Genomic DNA, 22,535 nt, shown 5'->3' with positions numbered 1-22,535 from the left:
TACCGACGGAGGCAAAGCAGTTACGGAGCTCCGGATGTTAACCGGAGGGCCGCCTCCTATTCCCAATAGTAGCTCCGAGTGTAAGGACGTAGTGGGCTGTAATTTCAAACTTACGTCCATGAATGTAGGCGCCCTATAAAAATCGTTACCTACATACACAAAAATTGATCTATATCACCGATATTCCATACAATACCCCTTAAGAAAGAACGTATAGTCATTCAGAATAATTAATGCATCCTCTAACTTATTATCAAGAAAATGCAATTACATCGACATATAATTCATATCCCAGATACCTGTAGGTATAAACCCTGTAGATACAACAAACAATATATCTAAATAGGTTCAGTTGTTTCTCAGAAAAGTGCAGGCCCTACCTGTGCAGAACTTACACAGTATAATTTGTTCATTATTATTATTATCATTATTATGGAAATATTCCCATTATATTGGCGCTAGAATACAGTAGTTTCAAGTTAAATTTGAATTCGCTTTTGATTTCTGGACATATGTAAAAAACGCGAAAGACGTGCAGAAGTAAGGGATGATTATTTACGAGCGGAGGGAGGAGTTCAAGCGGTTCAAGTCTGTAAGTGCTGCGCTGTAAAACATGGCACAAATGACTCGTAAACGCCGGCCTCGCGGTGTAGGTGGCAACGCGTCTGCATGTCACCCGGTGGGACCGGGTTCGATTCCCGGCCGGGTCAGGTTTTTATTTAAATTATTAATATCCCTGGTCTGGGGACTGGGTGTTTGTGTCATCCTTAACGCTCCTTTCCTCACATTCAACACTTTACACTACCGCCATTTGCATAATACACGCAGGTTTCTTGCTAGTTGTTTTACGTCGCACCGACACAGATAGGTCTTATGGCGACGATGGGACAGGGAAGGGCTAGGAGTGGGAAGGAAGCGGCCGTGGCCTTAATTAAGGTACAGCCCCAGCATTTGCCTGGTGTGAAAATGGGAAACCACGGAAAACCATTTTCAGGGCTGCCGACAGTGGGGTTCGAACCTACTATCTCCCGACTATTGGACACTGGCCCCACTTAAGCGACTGCAGCTATCGAGCTCGGTCATTCAATGTTTGTACGTAAGAATGCTATCTGTAATATCGTCCAATAATAAGGGTACCGGTATAAACTGAGGGGCCTAGTTTCTCACGATAATAGTGACAAGTTATAAATTCCTGTGAAAATGCTCGTTCATTTCTCCCGTAACAAGTTCACACTACGCGCTTGACATTCAATCGGAGGTTCTGACGCATAATTACGTTTGTACGTAAGAATGCTATCTGTAATATCGCCAAATAATTAAGGCACTAACTGAGGGGCCTAGTTTCGCACATTAACAGAGACAAGTTATAAATTCCTGTACAAATGCTCGTTCATTTCTCCCGTACCAAGTTTAAACTACGCGCTTGTAATTCAATCGGAGGTTCTCCGGAGGCGCCGATTGAAAGCGCCCAGAGCCTCCGCTCCGTAAACAACCGCTCCGTTAACAGCGCTAATCTGAAAGCTTTGAAAATCAAAGGGAACATACACAGAACGGACAGCGTGTACTTTCGTCTACGTGCTTCGTTTAACTGATGCGAGTGCTAGCATTGCCAAAGTGAGACGAAAATAAGTAAATCGGGGACTACAATAATGCAATGAATGTAGAAATAATTAATGTTCTAAAAATTGAACTAACTAGACAATAATTCGTTCACAAAATGTTAAGGGTACACGGTGTCTACCCTGTCTCCTCTGACGCTTCGCCCCTGCTTGCAACTATTTGCTCGAACGGTTATTTCATCAGCCTGAAGGACAATGTTGAGAACAAGGAAACATTCTCCGAAATGTACATCAGACGACCCAGTATCTTAACTACAATTTCTGAATTCGAGCTTTTTTATTAGAATATGTAACCTCCCATCTACTGAATGGGGTCTATAGCGTCATAATGCGCCAGTCAGGCAGGAGATTTCATCCGATAGTAAGGCGGCTATCTGAGACGTTTCCATGAGGCAGTGAAGAAAGAAGAAATAGAAACAGAACTACGATGTACGAGTAATTGGAACATGTGGCAGGCGCCCAAGTGGGGTGATGTTCACTCATATATACGAATTACGCATTCTACGGAGCCTCCATTCTCACTCATTCAATAACTTCGTAAGTAGACCCATTTTGTAATGATACTGATTATTTATTCTCTTTCACTTAGCACCGGCCATGCTGATGAACTTTGTGCAATTGCTTGCAGTCAGTATTTGTAGTACAGAGTGGACCAACTTATACATCAAGACTTGTTAAGCCTTGTTACAAGTATAGTTAGATTTTGATAGAGGCCCTATTTTTATGTGATTCCCATAACATGGAAGAATTCCTATCAGGGATTCTCTCGATAAAACCGAATCCATGGTGGTTTATACACTGACTGACAGAGCAAATGCAACACCAAGAAGGAGTGGTCAGAACTTTATGAAAATTGCAGGGTAGACTGACGTCACTGAGGTATGCTCATGATGTGAACGCCGCTGTGCTGCGCACGTAGCGAACGATAAACGGGACACGGCGTTGGCGAATGGCCCACTTCGTACCGTGATTTCTCAGCCGACAGTCATTGTAGAACGTGTTGTCGTGTGCCACAGGACACGTGTATAGCTAAGAATGCCAGGCCGCCGTCAACGGAGGCATTTTCAGCAGACAGACGACTTTACGAGGGGTATGGTGATCAGGCTGAGAAGGGCAGGTTGGTCGCTTCGTCAAATCGCAGCCGATACCCATAGGGATGTGTCCACGGTGCAGCGCCTGCGGCGAAGATGGTTGGCGCAGGGACATGTGGCACGTGCGAGGGGTCCAGGCGCAGCCCGAGTGACGTCAGCACGCGAGGATCGGCGCATCCGCCGCCAAGCGGTGGCAGCCCCGCACGCCACGTCAACCGCCATTCTTCAGCATGTGCAAAACACCCTGGCTGTTCCAATATCGACCAGAACAATTTCCCGTCGATTGGTTGAAGGAGGCCTGCACTCCCGGCGTCCGCTCAGAAGACTACCATTGACTCCACAGCATAGACGTGCACGCCTGGCATGGTGCCGGGCTAGAGCGACTTGGATGAGGGAATGGCAGAACGTCGTGTTCTCCGATGAGTCACGCTTCTGTTCTGTCAGTGATAGTCACCGCAGACGAGTGTGGCGTCGGCGTGGAGAAAGGTCAAATCCGGCAGTAACTGTGGAGCGCCCTACCGCTAGACAACGCGGCATCATGGTTTGGGGCGCTATTGCGTATGATTCCACGTCACCTCTAGTGCGTATTCAAGGCACGTTAAATGCCCACCGCTACGTGCAGCATGTGCTGCGGCCGGTGGCACTCCCGTACCTTCAGGGGCTGCTCAATGCTCTGTTTCAGCAGGATAATGCCCGCCCACACACTGCTCGCATCTCCCAACAGGCTCTACGAGGTGTACAGATGCTTCCGTGGCCAGCGTACTCTCCGGATCTCTCACCAATCGAACACGTGTGGGATCTCATTGGACGCCGTTTGCAAACTCTGCCCGAGCCTTGTACGGACGACCAATTGTGGCAAATGGTTGACAGAGAATGGAGAACCATCCCTCAGGACACCATCCGCACTCTTATTGACTCTGTACCTCGACGTGTTTCTGCGTGCATCGCCGCTCGCGGTGGTCCTACATCCTACTGAGTCGATGCCGTGCGCATTGTGTAACCTGCATATCGGTTTGAAATAAACATCAATTATTCTTCCGTGCCGACTCTGTTTTTTCCCCAACTTTCATCCCTTTCGAACCACTCCTCCTTGGTGTTGCATTTGCTCTGTCAGTCAGTGTATGATATCAGGGCTGATATTTTAGTTAATAATGTAGGCATAACAGGGAGTGAAAAGGTTAGCCAAGACATAATTCAATTAGTGATTGATGCACTCATGATTCAAGACTGGTACCATGTTGGCGAGATGACCTACTATACTACAGATGACCTCGAGGAAATCAGGACCACGGAACGAGCCCAGATGAAATAATCTACAATTGGTGCGCGTTTGAGCAAATTGATGCAAGTCAGTGCGTGCTTTAATTCCTTAGTAATGTTTAACTTTCAGCATGACGAATAGAAGAACAAGTGTGAGGACTCATCGAGTTCAAGCGCGCCCCGCCAGGTAGCGCTAGAGTTGTCTATGTCCACTGTACCGATCTGCTGGTCTTAGCAATGGTACCAGAGGAAACGTATTACTCCATAACGGATAAGTATATGCACTGTATTTTAAAAACAATCAGAGATACAATTGCAATACTATGGCAGGGCATAATGGAAAAAATTATACACGGAGTTAAGAGCTATGACCTTCATCACATGTTGCGAAAAGCACAGGTTACACGAGTGTACATATACAGATAAATAACACAACTCCCAGCATATTAAAACAAACACCCATGAAATATCTAAAGGTGAGACCGCATCCTTCGTCGACTGCAGTGACTCTAACGACGGTTTATACCACTGCATAAATCTTCAAGTCCTTCGACATCCGCACACCAAACTCTAACACGGCGATTTATAGTCGCTTAAAAACGTGTCTAGATAGGTGGACTGAGTGGTGCTCGAATTGAGGTTTCACCTCAGGACACGTCCTACAAGTTCAGAATCGTACTTCTGTATCTTCTTCTCGCAGCTCGCCGAGAGGATTGTGGGAGTTTCTGCCTTTTCCACCAGAGGTCTCCATCGGGTAGTGTAGAGCAGCTAATTAATCTACGTGGATCGTCATGTATAATTACGCAGTCACCACCACCAGCGACACCCTCACCACCCTTACATCAACAACTTCTGTTGCATCTGCCACTCTCGACTCCCCCACCGTAGCCTATCATGCTGCCATCATGTCCTTCGCAGATCCCAACTACCAGGCGAGATTTCTACCACGAGCTTCCTCTCCTACGTGGGACTCCAACAGCCTTTAGTATAAACGGTCCGTCCCGACCACCCTTCCTGAAGATGCACAACAAATCCGGCGCGTAGCGGTCACTCCAATAGATACTCATCAGGTTAATCTTGATCAATCTCCAACCTCCTGCATGGAAACTGCACTTGAACGACCTCTTCCTCCTCCCAGTGAATCATTTCCAGTCTCAGGAGCCCGCCGTCCTCTCAACAATTCACACTCTCTCCAGACCTCACCAACTGGTACCCACGTCTATCTCCTTGAGAATCCAGCTCAGCAATTCCGCTCCCCTCACAACATCCTTTCCACCCTCCTCCAGTTCAATATGCGCCCAGAAGAAATAGCAGACATACGGCCAAACACAAACGGTGTTGTCATCGAGTTGAATGGAGACCTCGCAGCCAAAAAACTCACTATGTCCATCGGAGCAGCCCGACTGGGTTCCGCCGCTCCATTCAAGCTTCCCTCGCAACCAGTGCTCAAGACTCCTTCGCCACCTCCTAGACATAGCTTTTTCAGCTGTGTTGTACGTGGTATAGATCCAGCCATCACCGAGGAGGAAGTCATCAATGAATTACACTCCGAAGGTATCCCAGCTCGTAAAGCCTTCCGAATACGGAACGCAGCAGGCTCAACTTACATGGTGCGAATTCTACTGCCTACCACCGCAGATCTCGACAGAGTACTACCTTCGGGTGTGTCCATCTACCGCCGCCATTACAAAGTTGAATCTTCCCGTGCACCCCCACCGCAACCTCCTCGCTGCGAAAGATGTTTGACATACAACTCTCACAGCACCAACCAGTGTCTAGCTCCGAATCGAAAGTGCGGGCACTGTCTACAAGAATATCCAACCTACAAGTGCCCTAACAATGTAACTCCTGTGGAGAAGCACACCCAACCTACGCCCGCAGATGTAAAGCTCGTCCCGCCCCTCCTCCTGATAATCCCGAACTCGTTGCACCTCTTCGCACAGCTGATTCACTTACCGGCCATAGCCGCTCTCTTTTCCCTTCTCCTACCGTCGAGGATTTCATCCGATTCATCACTATAGCCCTATTCAGTATTCACCCGTACCACATTCCTCTCGTTCTAACACACCTACAATCTGCTGCAAACCAAATTCTCAATGTTCACTTTCAGACTTCACATTCCCGCCTAAATACTCATTTCCATTTCACCTCCTTAGAAACTCTTGTCTGAACCCTGTCGCTCATCCCTCGCCCCTACCACTGATTTTCCTCTTCAGTGTACATTGAAGCATCCAGTCAACAAACGGCACTTCGATGGGGAAGAAAGCCACATCACATCGTCGGCAATCTGCCATCACACTTCGCCCTCCAGAAGGATCATCCATCATCTTCTACCTACTCTGTATTACTCACTTCTTTAAATCATGTTATGTATTTCTTTTAACACCAGAATATATGCAAACTTTATGTGAAAGAGCTCACCCTTAAGACTCACCAAAAATACTAATAATAAAAAGACAAATATATAATGAAATAAAATATAATAAACAAAATAAAATAATAAAAAGACAAATATATAATGAAATAAAATATAATTAACAAAATAAATAAATTCCCTAATAAAGCAACCTTAGCCAAGATGCCGCCCCCTCCCATATCCACCTCAAATAACTCAATCCCATTTTACCCACCTTCTTCCTCCCGTGCAACTCCCTTAACCCCCCATCTCTCCTTGCCAGAGAAGAGGGCGTTACCCTCTAGGTAGCCCGTCCCTCCCCTTCAGGGAGGGGAATGAAAATGTTAAAAACAAAACTACATACCAACTCAGCTTGTTCGTTACTGGACTTTCGAAAACTTGCGTGAAGTTTTGGCGGATGTTCGAGATTGTAAATCTCGCCGGATTTCTTTCATTCTGAAGAAAAATCGGCACTTAATATAATGATAAACATGTCTGGGGATTATATCCACAACATGTTGAAGACAAAAGCCAGCTCTTGAAGGATCAACTAAAATGTTATCTATGGAATCGATACAATCAAAACAATATTTCTCCCCACATCGATTTTGCGTTCAGTTTTCCACTAATTACTTTCTCGACCTGGAAAAGAATGTCACATATGTTTTCGAAGGGCGTGTTAAGAAAACTTCATTATTGCTTGAACCGTAGTCTTTTATTACGGTGAGAACTGAAAATGTACATTGATTATTGTCACGTAGAGAATGGACACAGGGCGAACACTTAATAAATTTGAAGAGTGATTGACAACGTACCCAGCCAAATGGTACACTAAACACTTCTCAGTAGAAGAGTTCTTTCCCAGTCTCCGATATTTACTGCATCTTGAACCACATTTTTTTTTTTTTTTTTTTTTTTTTTTTTTTTTTTTTTTTTTTGCATTTGGGCCGTAAGACCATGCGGCCAGCTCTGTACATTTAGAAAACAGGAAATTCAAAGAGCAACATCTTTACAACATGGGACCGTTCATGGCATTGTGACTAATTGGTGATGGAAAGCCACGGTACAGGAACTTTGGTTGGATGAGAACAGTTTAACTACAGACTGCAGAACAAACGTATCACAATGTTAAATTAGCTTCACTTAAAAATTTGGCTATTGCTTGATATATACGGATGTCATACCTGCTGAACAACGACGACACGGAAGTGGGAAGTGGAACTTTGAGTTGTATAAGCGTTTGATATAAATTGGTCACTTGTGGTTTGTATCTAGTGCATCCTAAAATTGTATGGTGGAGGTCTGCTTCTTGATTGGGGTCAGAGGGACAATTTGGGGAGTCTATGACTTTGAGTCTGAACAGATGACTGGGGTAAGATGCATGTCCAAGTCGCGTTCTGATAATTGATGTCATATGGCGGCGAGTCAGAGATAGTAGACTGAACCATGGTTTCTGTGGGATGTGTCTCTGGATAGCGGCGTAATGCTTGCCTTTGATGCGTTGAGTTGTTGCCCAGTAATTTGAACATTCTTCGTAAGCCTGTTTCTTGATGTGGCTTTGGAAGTCCGTGTATGGTAGGCGTAGTGAACCACAATTTTTTGCTTAATGGAAGTTTCCACTGATTGTTTCACTCTCTCATTGTTTCATTGTTTCTACATTCCGGGTTAACACACGCATCTGATTAACATACGAGGTCAAGATCATCTCCCGTTTAGGTGTGCAATTCCCTCCTACATTTAAACCCTGCGTTATAGGGACGCAGATGCAAATGCAGGAAATCTCACTTAAAAAGGTATTTCGGCAAATTAGGGAAAATGTGAGGCACTGCTCCTGGACGTAATTTCCATCTCACACGAGAGATAGCCACTTTTTCACCATTCACTATAAAATTATCTGATTTTACTATCAAATCATCAGAGAAATGAACTTGACAAATTCTACTATTACGCGTTAACTCAGTATCATTTCGTGGAATAGCTTTGGCCCACTTTTCACATTTATTTCTATCCTTCGGTGGTGAAAAGAATCGCATATCATTAACTAATCTACCATAGCCCAGACTTACAGCCAGGCACAAAACAGTACGGCATGTTGAACTGTTAATTTAATCAAGCCACATAAGATACGTGCTTTAAGTACACAACACACAATGGACTGAGTTTAGGAACTGAAAGCAAAGAAAATTCAACTTATTGACTGAAATATCTCGCACAGTAACGTCCCCCGCACCTTCCTATACCCAGCTTGCCGTAACTACTGGAGCACGTGTTGGACAGAATCGCTTGCAGTGGCGGGGCCACATACTACCACGTTATAATGGCTGAGTCCTCCTTTCAGTCTATAATTAACGTAAAATTTCAGTTCTTGGCATAACTTCGTCATTCCATTTTTAAATGCAATAAACCGTTATTTTTGCTTTTAAAATTTAATTAGAGTCCGCCTCTGTGATGTAGTGGTTAGTGTGATTAGCTGCCACCCCCGGAGGCGCGGGTTGGATTCCCGGCTCCGCCACGAAATTTGAAAAGTGGTACGAGGGCTGGAACGGGGTCAACTCAGCCTCGGGAGGTCAACTGAGTAGAGGTGGGTTCGATTCCCACCTCAGCCATCCTAGAAGTGGTTTTCCGTGGTTTCCCACTTCTCCTCCAGGCAAATGCCGGGATGGTACCTAACTTAAGGCCACGGCTGCTTCCTTCCCTCTTCCTTGTCTATCCGTTCCAATCTTCCCATCCCCCCCCCCCTCCCGCAAGGCCCCTGTACAGCATAGCATGTGAGGCCGCCTGGGCGAGATACTGGGCATCCTCCCCAGTTGACTCCCCCGACCCATAGTCTGAAGCTCCAGGACACTGCCCTTGAGGCGCTAGAGGTGGGATCCCTCGCTGAGTCCGAGGGAAAAACCGACCCTGGAGGGTAAACAGAATAAGAAAGGAAGAAAGAAAGAAATTAAATTAGACAATGTTAATTCTCCTTGTTTCCTCTGAAGAAAGTAATTAATGATTTGATTAGTGTCCCGTCACCGCACCCCTGGGAAATCCTAGAGTCTGTATTGCTATTTATAAATTTTGTCTCAGTGCCTTCTGCTCTGGACTGCTCCCATTCTCCCTAGAAAGACGAGTTCGCATAAAATCAGACTGGGAAACCACGGATATTACGTTACATAAAACTTGTATGTTTTTACTCGTCAAAATTAGTGCTCAAGTGAATGGTGAGTTCTGGGAACGTCGCAATGGTGGGAAGGAGGTGATTTTAACTCACTCACTACTCCACCTCTGGATCCTCGGTTCATGTTTGTGTAGGAAACCGACAGTCTTACGTCTCGTATCCGGTGTAAATTTGATTCTTAGTTGTGTTTAGCGGCAAGCTTAGCATGTGCCGTGAGTAAGCGAATGTGTGTGTGCGTGTGTGTGTGTGTGTGTGTGTGTGTGTGTGTGTGTGTGTGTGTGTGTGTGTGTGTGCGTGTGTGTGTGTGCGTGCGTGCGTGGATAACGATGTAAAGGTGCCCGTACACTTGAGAGTAAATACTGGCGAGAACCTCTCGATAGCAGTTACTCGCCAATGGACACAGTGCCGAGAGCAACTATCAGAAATTCCCTCGCAACTCTCCGAGAGCTCATTGTCTCAACGTGCTCGCTAGTCGACACGTACTCCCCGGCCCTCTCGGAGATTAGCTCTCCAGATACGAACTGTGTTCGAATTGTGGCGAAGCTATCGAGAGCTTGGTTCTATTTTCAATTGCAAGATGGCTAAAAATTTGTCACCGGAGGAAACGAAATGTATGAAAGTCGAGAAATGTTGTGAAATATGAAATGTATCGATTACCGTGACAGAGTGAAGACATATAAAACTTTAGAGGAAATAGGAGTGACGTTTTCGTGCTCCGGAGCTGAAGTTCAAAGGAAACTTCACAACTTAAGGAATCAGGTAAGACTGTTTAAATAAACTTGAATTAAGAGTAAATTGTTAGTTTATATTTTATTATAATCACAACAATTTTCATGAAAATAAATATATTATAATGATTGTAGCTTGGTCATTATTATAATTGGTCATTATTATAATATAATATTTAAGTTAATCAATAATGTGGTGTTCTCTATTGTTAAAGGTATCTCAAGAATGGAAAAAAATGAAAAACAGAAAAAGCGCTAGCGAGACAGATTACCAAGGTAGTTGACCTTATTTCAATGCTCTGAAGTTCGTCATCCCGGGACTTATTCCTTGTTCAACACAATCTAATTTGGTAAGTTCACGTTCTAGTAAGTTACCTCTTCAAGGCAAGTTTCTTATTCTCTGTTGTGGGTTGCGATGTGTCTATACTGCCAGTCCACTTCACCCTCAGTAGTCATAAAATAATTTTTGAATTCATCTCTCACATCCTTTGTGAAGTTGTATAGTTATTTCTTTTGCCTCGTTCCAGTGGAAAAAGTGTATTTCCAGGATTATCTTCACCACGCCAAAGTCCAGATTCACATCTCGACTTACCGCATCTTCGGAATCAATCATTCCATTTCCTAAATAGGCTGACTCATTTTCGTTCAGTAGGAAATTATGAAGGGCACATATTGACGACACAACGTCTTTAATTGTATTCGGATCCAAGAGCATAGGTTTTCTTAGTACTCGAAATCTGTTTGCTAAAATCCCGAAACTGTTTTCCACAGTTCTACGAGCCCTTGCCAGGCGATAATTAAACATTCGGTTGGGTGCTAGTTGATCACGAAAGGGATACGGTTTCAAAACATATGTTTTCATTGCAAATGCATCACCACCAACAAGACAGTATGGCACTGGCATATTTATTCCTGGAAGTGGTTCAGGACAGGATAAAGGTAGTGCCTTTTGTTCCAATTTATCGAACAAACTGCTGTTAGGAAGTACACCTCCATCAGAAATTCGCCCATTACAACCGATGTCTGCGTAAATAAATTTATAATTAGCATCTGCGATTGCCAACAAAACAATACTGTGCGTTCCTTTGTAGTTGTAAAACGGCTCCCACTGTTATTAGGAGCTTGGATAACTACATGCTTCCCCTCCAAGGCTCCCAGGCAATGAGGGAAATTCCATCGTCTTTCAAAATCTTCTTCCATTTTAAGCCATTCATCCGAGTTTTGTGGAAACTGTAATGATAGAATAATAATTTGCTTAGGCAACGAATAACTAGGAAGATGTATTAATACATTACTGATATATTATTATGATGAAAGTACATAATAGTAATAATAATAATAAAAAACAATAACAGTTGATTTTATTGTTTTCTTATTAGATTTGTTTTTAATTTGGTAATTTGGTATTTAATTTTAGGCGGAGAGTTCTTCAAATTCTGACATAGACATACCAAAGGATGGAGAAATTTTTGAAACTTCGGGAAAGCCCTAAAGCCCTTCGAAAACGAAGAAACTACTCTAAATGTAGTAAGAATGAAAACAACTTCGAAGTCGTCTAAAAGGAAACGTGAGGAAGAAGATGACATTGCAATAAAAACTGCATTAGACGTACTGGCGAAAGGAACACCAGACAAATACGACAAATTTGGGGAATATGTTGCTTTAGAACTGTGCACTCTTCGAAATGGGTATGTTAGAAGGAAGTTGAAAAATGAAATAAGAAAAGCCATAGTTCGTGCGGCAGATGAGGACGAAGAAGCAACGTGTTCATTCTCTTCAGTGAGTGCCAGCAACAGCACTTCACCATGATACAACGATTTTCTCTCATCTCCTCCTGCATTATCACAGACTTCTGAGTCGAATTCGGCAAGATATTGTATTAATACTTTTCATTTGGCAGATCTGTAATGCAAAATTATGTACACTATATTTCTTTCCTTCCTGTACGAAGTAAAAACTTATGTACAGTATGACTAAATTGTATTTTTCGGTTTCTTTACCTTGAATTATCGGTTTTCTTTACCAGAACTCGTGTAATTACATTCACGAGTAAATAAGATTACATAAGGATATTATTTCATAAGTTATTTCTTTACCTGTAAGTATTTTCCTTTGAGGGCATTGTAGATAGCGGGAGCAACTTCTTTTACTATTCTTCCTATCGTACATACAGGGATACGGAAAAGATACTGAAGACTGCTAAACGAATCACCTGGCCTCCGTGGCTCAGACGGCAGCGCGTCGGCCTCTCACCGCTGGATACCGTGGTTCAAATCCCGGTCATTCCATGTGAGATTTGTGCTGGACAAAGCGGAGGCGGGACAGGTTTTTCTCCGGGTACTCCGGTTTTCCCTGTCATCTGTCATTCCAGCAACACTCTCCATTCTCATTTCGTAGCATCTATCATTCATTAATATATCACATTGGGAGTGGCGACCCCATCGTAATAATAGCCTATATATGCTTCATTCATTACATCCTTGACCCGGTCAATGACTGGAAAACAGGTTGTAGGTTTTCATTTTCAGAGTACATCTTACTCTAAATGCAAATAATTCAAATAAACTTACCTGTGGCAAAAAATCTTAGAGTAACCATCACTCGATCACGCACTGATATAGCTTTTCTCATTTTAGTGTCCTTCTTGAAGATTACCGGTCCCACATATTCGATAAAAAATTCAACTCCAGAGATCGTCTATCTACAAAAATTTCGAAACTCCTGTGCGTCTTCCATTTGTAATTCCCGAATTAGCATATGACCATCACCTATAGCACTTCTCCTTTCAATCCATGGCTTAACCCAGAACCTTTTTCCTTTAGATTTTTTACATATAATAATCACAGCTACTGCGACTTGTCTGTAGTAGTGTGATGAGTGATGACATATCGACTACTCTCCACTCTCTACAGGTGGACAAGTGGACAGAGTGTGACGCGAAACTCGTGAAAGTTATCTTGGCGAGGGACTCGCCGGGTACTCCCGATAGTTATTCCGGCCGAAATTTCCTCTCATATGGACAACAACCTGAGAGCGAATATCGAGAGTTACTCTCCCAGTTAATCTCAAATGGAAACCCACCCTAAAGGGGCCCGTACACTTGAGAGTAAATACTGGTGAGAACCTCTCGATAGCAATTACTCGCCAATGGACACAGTGCCGAGAGCAACTAACGGAAATTCGCTCGCAACTGTCCGAGAGTTAACTTGTCTCAACGTGCTCGCTAGTCGACACGTACTCCCCAGCCCTCTCGGAGATTAGCTCTCCAGATACGAACTGTGTTCGAATTGTGGCGAAGCTATCGAGAGCTTGGTTCTATTTTCAATTTCAAGATGACTAAAAATATTGGTCACTGGAAGAAATAAAACTGTTAATTGAAATGTATGAAAGTCGAGAAATTTTGTGCCGTGGCTCAGGCGGCAGCGCGCCGACCTCCCGCCGCTGGGTTCCGTGGTTCAAATTCCGGTCACTCCATGTGAGATTTGTCTGGACAAAGCGGAGGCGGGTGAGGTTTTTCTCCGGGTACTCCGGTTTTCCCTGTCATATTTCATTCCAGCAACACTCTCCAATATCATTTCATTTCATCTGTCATTCATTAATCATTGCCCCAGAGGAGTGCGACAGGCTTCGGCAGCCGGCACAATTCCTATCCTCAGTATTCGGGAGATAGTAGGTTCGAACCCCACTGTCGGCAGCCCTGAAAATGGTTTTCCGTGGTTTCCCATTTTCACACCAGGCAAATGCTGGGGCTGTACCTTAATTAAGGCCCCGGCCGCTTCCTTCCCACTCCCAGGCCTTCCTTGTCCCATCGTCGCCATAAGACCTATCTGTGTCGGTGCGACGTAAAGCAAGTAGCAAAAAAAAAAAATCCTATCCTCGCCGCTAGATGAGGGCTTCATTCATTCCATCCCTGACCCGGTCAAATGACTTTTTTTTTTTTTTTGCTAGGGGCTTTACGTCGCGCCGACACAGATAGGTCTTATGGCGACGATGGGATAGGAAAGGCCTAGGAGTTGGAAGGAAGCGGCCGTGGCCTTAATTAAGGTACAGCCCCAGCATTTGCCTGGTGTGAAAATGGGAAACCACGGAAAACCATTTTCAGGGCTGCCGATAGTGGGATTCGAACCTACTATCTCCCGGATGCAAGCTCACAGCCGCGCGCCTCTACGCGCACGGCCAACTCGCCCGGTCAAATGACTTGAAACGGGCTGTGGATTTCCATTGTGAAATGTACCGATTACCGTGACAGAGTGAATAAACACAAAACTTTAGAGGAAATAGGAGTGAAGTTTTCGTGTTCCGGAGCTGAAGTTCAAAGGAAACTTCACAACTTAAGGAATGAAGTAAATTAAGTCTGTTTAATAAAGGTGAATTAAGAGTAAATTGTTAGTTTATATTTTATTATAATCACATCATTTTGCATGGAAATAAATATACTGTAATGATTGTAGCCTGGTTATTATTATAATAACAAGTATATAATATAATACATATATACAATTTAACCACTTATGTGGTGCTCTCTATTGTTTAAGGTATCTCAAGAATTGAAAGAAAAATAGGAAACAGAAAAAGCGGTAGCGGGACAGATGACAATTACCAAAGTCGATTTTTTTTTCTTACATAGAATAATCACAGCTGCTGCAACTTGTCGGTAGTAGTGTGATAACATTTCGACTACTCTCCACTCTCTACAGGTGCACAAGTGGACAAGTTGTGACGAGAGCTCGTGACAGCTATCTTGGCGGGACACTCGCCGGGTACTCTCGATAGTTATTCGGGCCGAAATTAACTCTCAAATGGACAACAACCTGTGAGCGGATATCGAAAGTTACTCTCCAAGTTAATCTCAATTGGAAACCCACCCTAAGGCTGTGTTGTCTGTACTGCTATTTGTATTTCTCAATCATTGGAGCTAATGTTAGGAGAAAACTGTCGTAGGTTGCAAGTTATGAGCACACTTTCTCTAATGCCATGTTCGCTGAATTCTCACTACTAGCCCTAATAACGGAAAATAATGTTGAAAACACCACAACAGATACTACATTAATAAGGATTTAGGCAAAATTATCTTGTAATAAGAACAAGGACTTGTTCATTACTGCATGCTAAGACTTTCAAAAGTAAACAACGAAAACTCAGATATTTAATGCATGTATTGTTCATTTCGAGGGCTGTAATGATAAGGTATGACATGTATTCTATTACAGAAACACAAGGCTCTTGAAGAAGCCCTTAAATCCCGCCAGGCTGAACGTCGCCATCCCATGGGAGAAGAAATGAAGAAATTGAAGAGAGAACTAAGTCTTCCTCCCACCAACACTGATCTCTGGCTCTCATTACCTCGCGTCTTCTCCAGAGAGAGTGTTCGATTTGAACTACCGTTGGACCTCCGGAAGCTGAACAGTATGTTGTCTTACAGCAAGAGTTTATGTAAATTTAGTGTAAGGTGCAAAGTAGATTTCACGTAGCACTAATCATCTTCTTATATCATAGATTTTTTAATGTTCAGTTTGCTTCCCTAGATCAATGAAATGCTAACAATTTTCCTTGCATATCTTTCAAACTAAATACAACAGATGCAAGTTCCTACTGTACACATTCCAGTCGAATGCCTTACCAAATTGCAAAAAATGCAATTTTATGTCCAGTGAGTATTAGTAGTATTCTATAGTTGCACATCGACTTAACTACATATATGTATGTTCGGCAGTTATCTCGTTGGAGTGCTCAACACCAATTTTCATAAAAGATAACAGTGCGGAAATGCCGGTATACACTTTAAGACACTTACTTGTTAGTACTGAATTTACTCCCGTATATCTTGACATTACGTATATCATGCACCTTAATTTTTGTTACGGAATTAAAGGAGAAAAAATTCCCGCACACATCTCGCATAGATTGTTCTTCAGGTGTCAATATAAATGCGAAAGGAACACATCCCGTGGCATCCATGCTCACGCAGAGTTCAAAGTCTTGCTGTCTGCCCTTGTTTGGATGAAAGTATAAATAATTAGTCTGCCACAGCTCATACAGCGGATATTTCGATTAGAGATACTGGAAGAGTTTTTCAGAATAGCAGAGTGATTAATGAGAATTTGTTAGTGGACGTAAAAACAATTATTATTATTATTATTATTATTATTATTATTATTATTATTATTATTATTATTATTATTATTATTATTATTATTATTATTATGAGAATTTGTGGCCTCGTCGGTCTCCCGACCTACACCCTTACGACTTTTACCTCTGGGGCGAATAAAACGTTCCATTTAGAAGACAAACTCGCATACTCTCGAAGAATTTAAACATTATATTCGTCAGGAAATAATCAGCTCTACTGGCTGTGAACTACAGCGACTGACGAGTAATATTTTAAAGAGGTGCCTAGTAATGTCTTGGCAACAACGGTGGCCGGTTTCAGCACCTCTTTTTATAATGTTGTTAAGTAAAAAACTTTTTGAAATAGTTGAGGAAACTGTTGTATGGCTATGTATGGTTTTGTCTGCGCCACTCCACGATACCCGAAAATGGCAACGAGCGCCGCTTGGTTCATAGTTTGTTGGATCTCTCTGTACCTACAAATCAAGAAAAGTGTTCCGAGAGCGGAAAGTATAAACGTCTCTGAGATCGAAAATGAAGTGTTTCAGTGCATGGAATATTTTCATGATGATGATTCACACGAAATTTTGTATTTCAACCCATTCGACTCATCTGACATGACATTCACGCGAGTATTGGCCAGGCTAACGTCAAATGACGAGATATTTACGCGCCGCGCCGAGTTGTATGTACTAGCTTATATTTTGATCACCCCTACAAGTGTTCCCTTTTGCTAACTTCAGTGAATAGAACAGGAATGTGGCTTGTTTGCAGTTGTCCTTCTAAGAACTTCCACCATAATTTATTGCCTAATTGTACACTCTGAATGCACAAACATTTCATCAAGCGTCGGTCATTCTCCTAGCCATGGTTTCGGGCGTAGTGCAAGAAAGTGACAGTAATACCATTGCTGAGTTAATGGAAAGTGTTATAGATTCGGAGGACAGTGAGGGCCATCATGATAACGACTACTACTAAAATGTTTTCATTCCTCCCGTGAAGGTGGAGGCAGGCCTATTTGACGGTGACACCGTCTCTCAGGCCGGGAGATTTATGACGGTGAAGGAGAAGGTGAGGTAGGTTGGTGGCCGTGGCCTATACTAGGAACTGTCCCGGCATTCGCCTTAGTGAAGGAGAATGGGAAACCACGGAAAACCATTCTCAGGACAGCCGACGGTTGGGGCCAGCCGTCAGGTCTCCCGAATGCAGAAGCGTAGAGCCACGGTAGAGCCGTGACAACCCCTCCTCTGCTCGGTTGGCCGGTCAGAGTGCAGAGCTGTTGGACTACGGACCAGCCGTGGCCACTTATGGCCCACTCTGCATCTATCGACGATTATGATAATATGGAAGAAGAGATTTGAAGTGAAAGTGGTATTTCATCTGATACGAGTGATAGTGAAATCGTACCTAAAGCCCCGCGTGCGAAACGAAAATAGTGTCTGGGTGTGGGTTTTTTAAATCCTATTTGTTCGGGGCGTCGACCTAGAAAGATCTTTTGCCCCTTGGGTGTGGGTTAGTAATAGAGTAACCAGTTCATTATTCATCACTTTACACGCTTTCCAGGGGTATCAGAACTTCTTCTTCTTCTTCTTCTTCTTCTTCTTCGTCTTAATCTGTTTAACCTCCAGGATTGGTTTTTCCCTCGGACACAGCGAGGGATCGCACCTCTACCGCCTCAAGGGCAGTGTCCTGGAGCGTGAGACATTGGGTCGGAGGATACAACTGGAGAGAATGACCAGTACCCCGCCCAGGCGGACTCACCTGCTATGCTGAACAGGGGCCTTGTTGGGGGATGGAAAGATTGGAAGCGGCCTTGGCCTTAAGTTAGGAGAAGTGGGAAACCACGGAAAACCACTTCCAGGATGGCTGAAGTGGGAATTGAACCCACCTCTACTCATTTGACCTCCCGAGGCTGAGTGGACCCCGTTCCAGCCCTCGTATCACTTTTCAAATTTCGTGGCAGAGCCAGGAGTCGAGCCCGGTCCTCCGGGGGTGGCAGCTAATCATACTAACCACTACACCACAGAGGCGGACATCAGGAGAACTGAGGGACATACAGATACTCCCATAAATATCCGGTCAGTCTGATTTTTCACACACTTTTATTGGGTAGTTGTTCTTACACTATAATGATAACGTATAATACAACGAGACATGTAGGAAAACGTAGTAACACGTTCTACAAACATTGTGATGTAATTCAAATTCTTCTGACAGTCATTAATACGCCCTCTGTCGTACATTAAATAAAAGCAATAATTCCAGTGACACCTCAAAAATATTCGGCCACTATACAAAAAGCAACATAAACTCGCATAATTCACAACACTGTTACACATTCAGTACTTTTTAGGTCCACCTTGATGTTTTAGGATCTATTCCAGTCGATTCGGCATACTGGCGATAACTTTCTTGATATAATCAGGGCTTAATGCCGCCCATTCTTGTAACAGTCTCCTCTTCAAGTCTCTGAAGGAACCTGGCCGCCGCAATTGCAGAGCTGCCTTCATTCGACTCCACACATTCTCGATGGGGTTCAGGTCGGGTGATTGTGGTGGAGTTTCAAGACCTTCGGGCAGTTGTACAGTAGCCACACCCTGACAAGTTACGACATGTGCTTGGGGTCGAAATCTTGGTAAAACTTGAAAGTACACTGTATACCAAGTTGTTCCACCGAGCTCGATAGCTGCAGTCGCTTAAGTGCGGCCAGTATCCAGTATTCGGTAGATAGTGGGTTCGAACCCCACTGTCGGCAGCCCTGAAGATGGTTTTCCGTGGTTTCCCATTTTCACACCAGGCAAATGCTGGGGCTGTGCCTTAACTAAGGGCACGGACACTTCCTTCCCATTCCTAGATCTTCCCTGTCCCATCGTCGCCATAAGACATATGTGTGTCGGTGCGACGTAAAACAAATAGCAGCAAGTTGTTCCGCAAATTGTCGCAAATTGTTTTTGAGGATAGCCAAATAACCATTTTTTTGTCAAAGTATCTTCAATGAAACTCAGTGCACCAACCCCGTTCGATGCTACATATCCCTACACCATTGCAGTTCCTCCACCATTGTTTTACCGTTGCTTGTAAATTGCTTGTTCTCAGTTCCTCGTGACGTTTCCGCCACACCAATTTACTTTCCATCGGGCCCGAAGACGTTGAACTTTGACTCATAAGCAAATAAGACATCCGCCCTCCATGCACTGGGTTTGCGTACGTCGGTTTTTGCGAACTCTTGCTGCTTGTTTTTATTTACTGCACCAATGTGTGGTTTCCTACTAGCTCTTCTCCGAAAGAACTCATTCCTTCGCAGTATTCTTTGCACGGTTTCAGTACCTACTTTCTTTCCACACTCCTATAAAACAGCTCCCGCCAGTTTCGGAGCACTAATTTTCGGATTTAGTTTCCCATTCTGAAGCACAACCGCTCCTCTCGTTCTGTCAGCCTTCGTAGTCTGTCTGTCTGGGGAATTGAATCAATTCTGTCTTCATTTCTGAATCGTTTTATTATATCTTCAATCGTTGTTCTGGTTATGTTAAGCATCTCCGATATCTTTCTATGTGATTTACCTCGAGCATGATGGAATATCACGAGCTGGCGTTCTTCAAACGTGGTATTGTGTTGTCTTTTGCTCCGCATTTGATACCAGTCCGCAACACTGCAGCAAATGATTTCGGCACGACGTGTCTCACGGCACCGCACTTCTGAAATGGAACGTTTTTCAACCCTATCCGCCCTGTTTCTGTCAATGAACACAGCGGCAATCCCGGCCTTTCCGGGTGACCGAATATATTTGAGGCGTGTCAGTTCACCCATGTGAGCAATGTCCTTTCTTTTTACAGCGTACTTTAGGCCTACATCAATGCTCCATGATTCCTCTTCGGCCTAAACAACCAAATGTAGCTTCATTACTTGGACACATTTGGTTTCACATTTTGCTCATGGGTGCGTTATTGTCATCACTTTTTCGTGGATTCGTGGACGAATATTTATGGGAGTGACTGTATATCTAAATAATTCTGTTTCGAAGTTGTCTGTATTCTTGGAGTTTACGGACCCGTCTTCTCCCACATTGCGAGGGAAACAAATATATACGCTATGGAACAATTATCGCACCCACATGGAAAAAAGACGGTGAAAAGTGGTTTGACACCAGTGGCGGTGGGCTCTCAGGAGCACATGAGCACGTGGACACCCAATTCTGATGGATATTCACGCATTCATGGATAATTCAAAATGTTTAACTTGTTTCGACCTGATGTCATCAATTGATTACAAATATTCGACTTATATCGAAGCTCCGTTACACTGACAGTTGTTCGTTTCTACTGACAATGCAGGAAGCACACTGGCTGTTGTGCTACGAGCCTGAAGATTATGCGCATGCCGTTGACGTCACGGTTTTTTTTAATGAACATTTTGGCATTTGGTCCGTAAGACCATGCTGCCAGCTCTGTACACTTAGAAAACAGGAAGGTCAAAGAGGAACATCTTTACAACATGGGACCTTCATGGCATTGTGACTAATTGGTGATAGAAAGCCACGGTATAGGAACTTTGGTTGGATGAGGACATTTTAAATACAGACTATAGAACAAACGTATCACAATGTTAAATTGGCTTCACTTAAAAATTTGGCTATTGCTCGATATATACGGATGTCATAGCTGTTGATCAACGACGAAACGGAAGTGGAACTTTGAGTTGTATAAGCGTTTGATATAAATTGGTTACTTATAGTTTGTATCTAGTGCATCCTAAAATTGTATGGTTGAGGCTTGCTTCTTGATTGGGGTCAGAGGGACAATTGGGGGAGTCTGTGACTTTGAATCTGAACAGATGACTGGGGTAAGATGCATGTCCAAGTCGCATTCTGATAATTGATGTGATATGGCGGCGAGTTAGAGACAGTAGATTGAACCATGGTTTCTGTGGTATGTGTCTCTGGATAGCGGTGTAATGCTTGCCTTTGATGAGTTGAGTTGTTGCCCAGTTATTTGACTATTCTTTGAAAGCCTGTTTTCTTATGTGGCTTTGGAAGTCCGTGTATGGCAGGCGTAGTGCTTGGAACTGGCCTTCTGTAATGCTCTGCTTTGCCAGTTAGTCTACGGCCTCATTGTGTATAACTCCAGTGTGACTTTTGATCCACATAAGATGAACTTCTTTTCCCTTTTCCTTAGCTTGGTATATACTACTTAGGATGCCCATGATGTATTTATTCGAACGCGTGTTCCTGCATGGTTGTTCTAGTTTTCGAAGTGCACTCTTGGAGTCCGTGAGAATTAATATTCTGCTGAAGTGCTGGACGCCGTACGTGACGGCTGAGTTAATGGCAAGTATTTCAGCGGTGAATATTGAAGCTTCGTTAGGAAGAGAGAACATTTTGCAATTGTTGAGTGCAGGGCAGTAGTACGCATATCCGACTCCTTCGGTCTTAGACCCATCTGTGTATATTTGAGTATAACTGCCCCTATATACATTGATGAAATTTGTTACGTTTTTCGTTGATATTGGTATTGCAGATCATAAAATCTGGAAGATGAAATGTTGATGGTTGAAATACTGAAAGTTCATACCTCTGTCGAAATACTGGAAGCGATGTATCTTGAAGAGTAAGGGGTATGGTGTGCTGCAATTTCTTGATACTTTTGACCAATAGAGGTGTCCGTAGTCTTCTATTTGTTCCTCTGTCACACAGTGGAAGGAGGTGGCGCAGTTTAGATGTTAGAGGGTGGCTAGTTATGGTGAGCGTTGCAGAAGAAAGTTGTTGGCAAGCAGATCGCGTCGTATCTGAAGGGGCATTTCTTTAGCCTCTACCAGTAGTGCGTTAGTAGGACTTGAATTCATGGCTCCGAGACATATTCTGAGTGCACGGAACTGTAAGACATCTAGTTTTCGAATAACATACTGCGGTGCGTTGCCAAAAAAGATGCAGCCATAATCTAGTACAGATCGGATTAACGATCTATATAATAGTAATAGGACAGATGGGTCAGCTCCCCACCATACTCGACATAATGCTCTGATTGTGTTTAACGTTCGGCCCACTTTAGCTGCCAGGTACTCGACGTGGGTTCTCCATGTATGTTTACTATCGAGGTATAAGCCTAGTAGCTTGGCTGAAGTCCGTAATGGAAAGGAATATGGCCCAAGATGTACAGATGGTGATATTGAGTGGAG

At 43.5% G+C, this 22,535-nt stretch overlaps 1 protein-coding gene across 1 annotated transcript in view; it reads left to right on the top strand.

Moving 5' to 3' along the window:
* Positions 1 to 22,535, top strand: part of LOC136863360 (uncharacterized) — a 411,613-nt gene that overhangs the window by 336,638 nt on the left and 52,440 nt on the right. The window contains exon 7 of the mRNA XM_067139751.2: positions 15,464 to 15,659. Coding sequence (XP_066995852.2) covers positions 15,464 to 15,659 — 196 coding nt within the window. The remainder of the gene's footprint in view (positions 1 to 15,463; positions 15,660 to 22,535) is intronic.

This window comes from Anabrus simplex, chromosome 2 (genome assembly GCF_040414725.1).
Source record: "Anabrus simplex isolate iqAnaSimp1 chromosome 2, ASM4041472v1, whole genome shotgun sequence".
Classification (NCBI taxonomy): Eukaryota; Metazoa; Arthropoda; class Insecta; order Orthoptera; family Tettigoniidae; genus Anabrus; species Anabrus simplex.
Note: the sequence above shows the minus strand (reverse complement) of the source record. Positions and strands in the feature narration are given on the sequence as shown.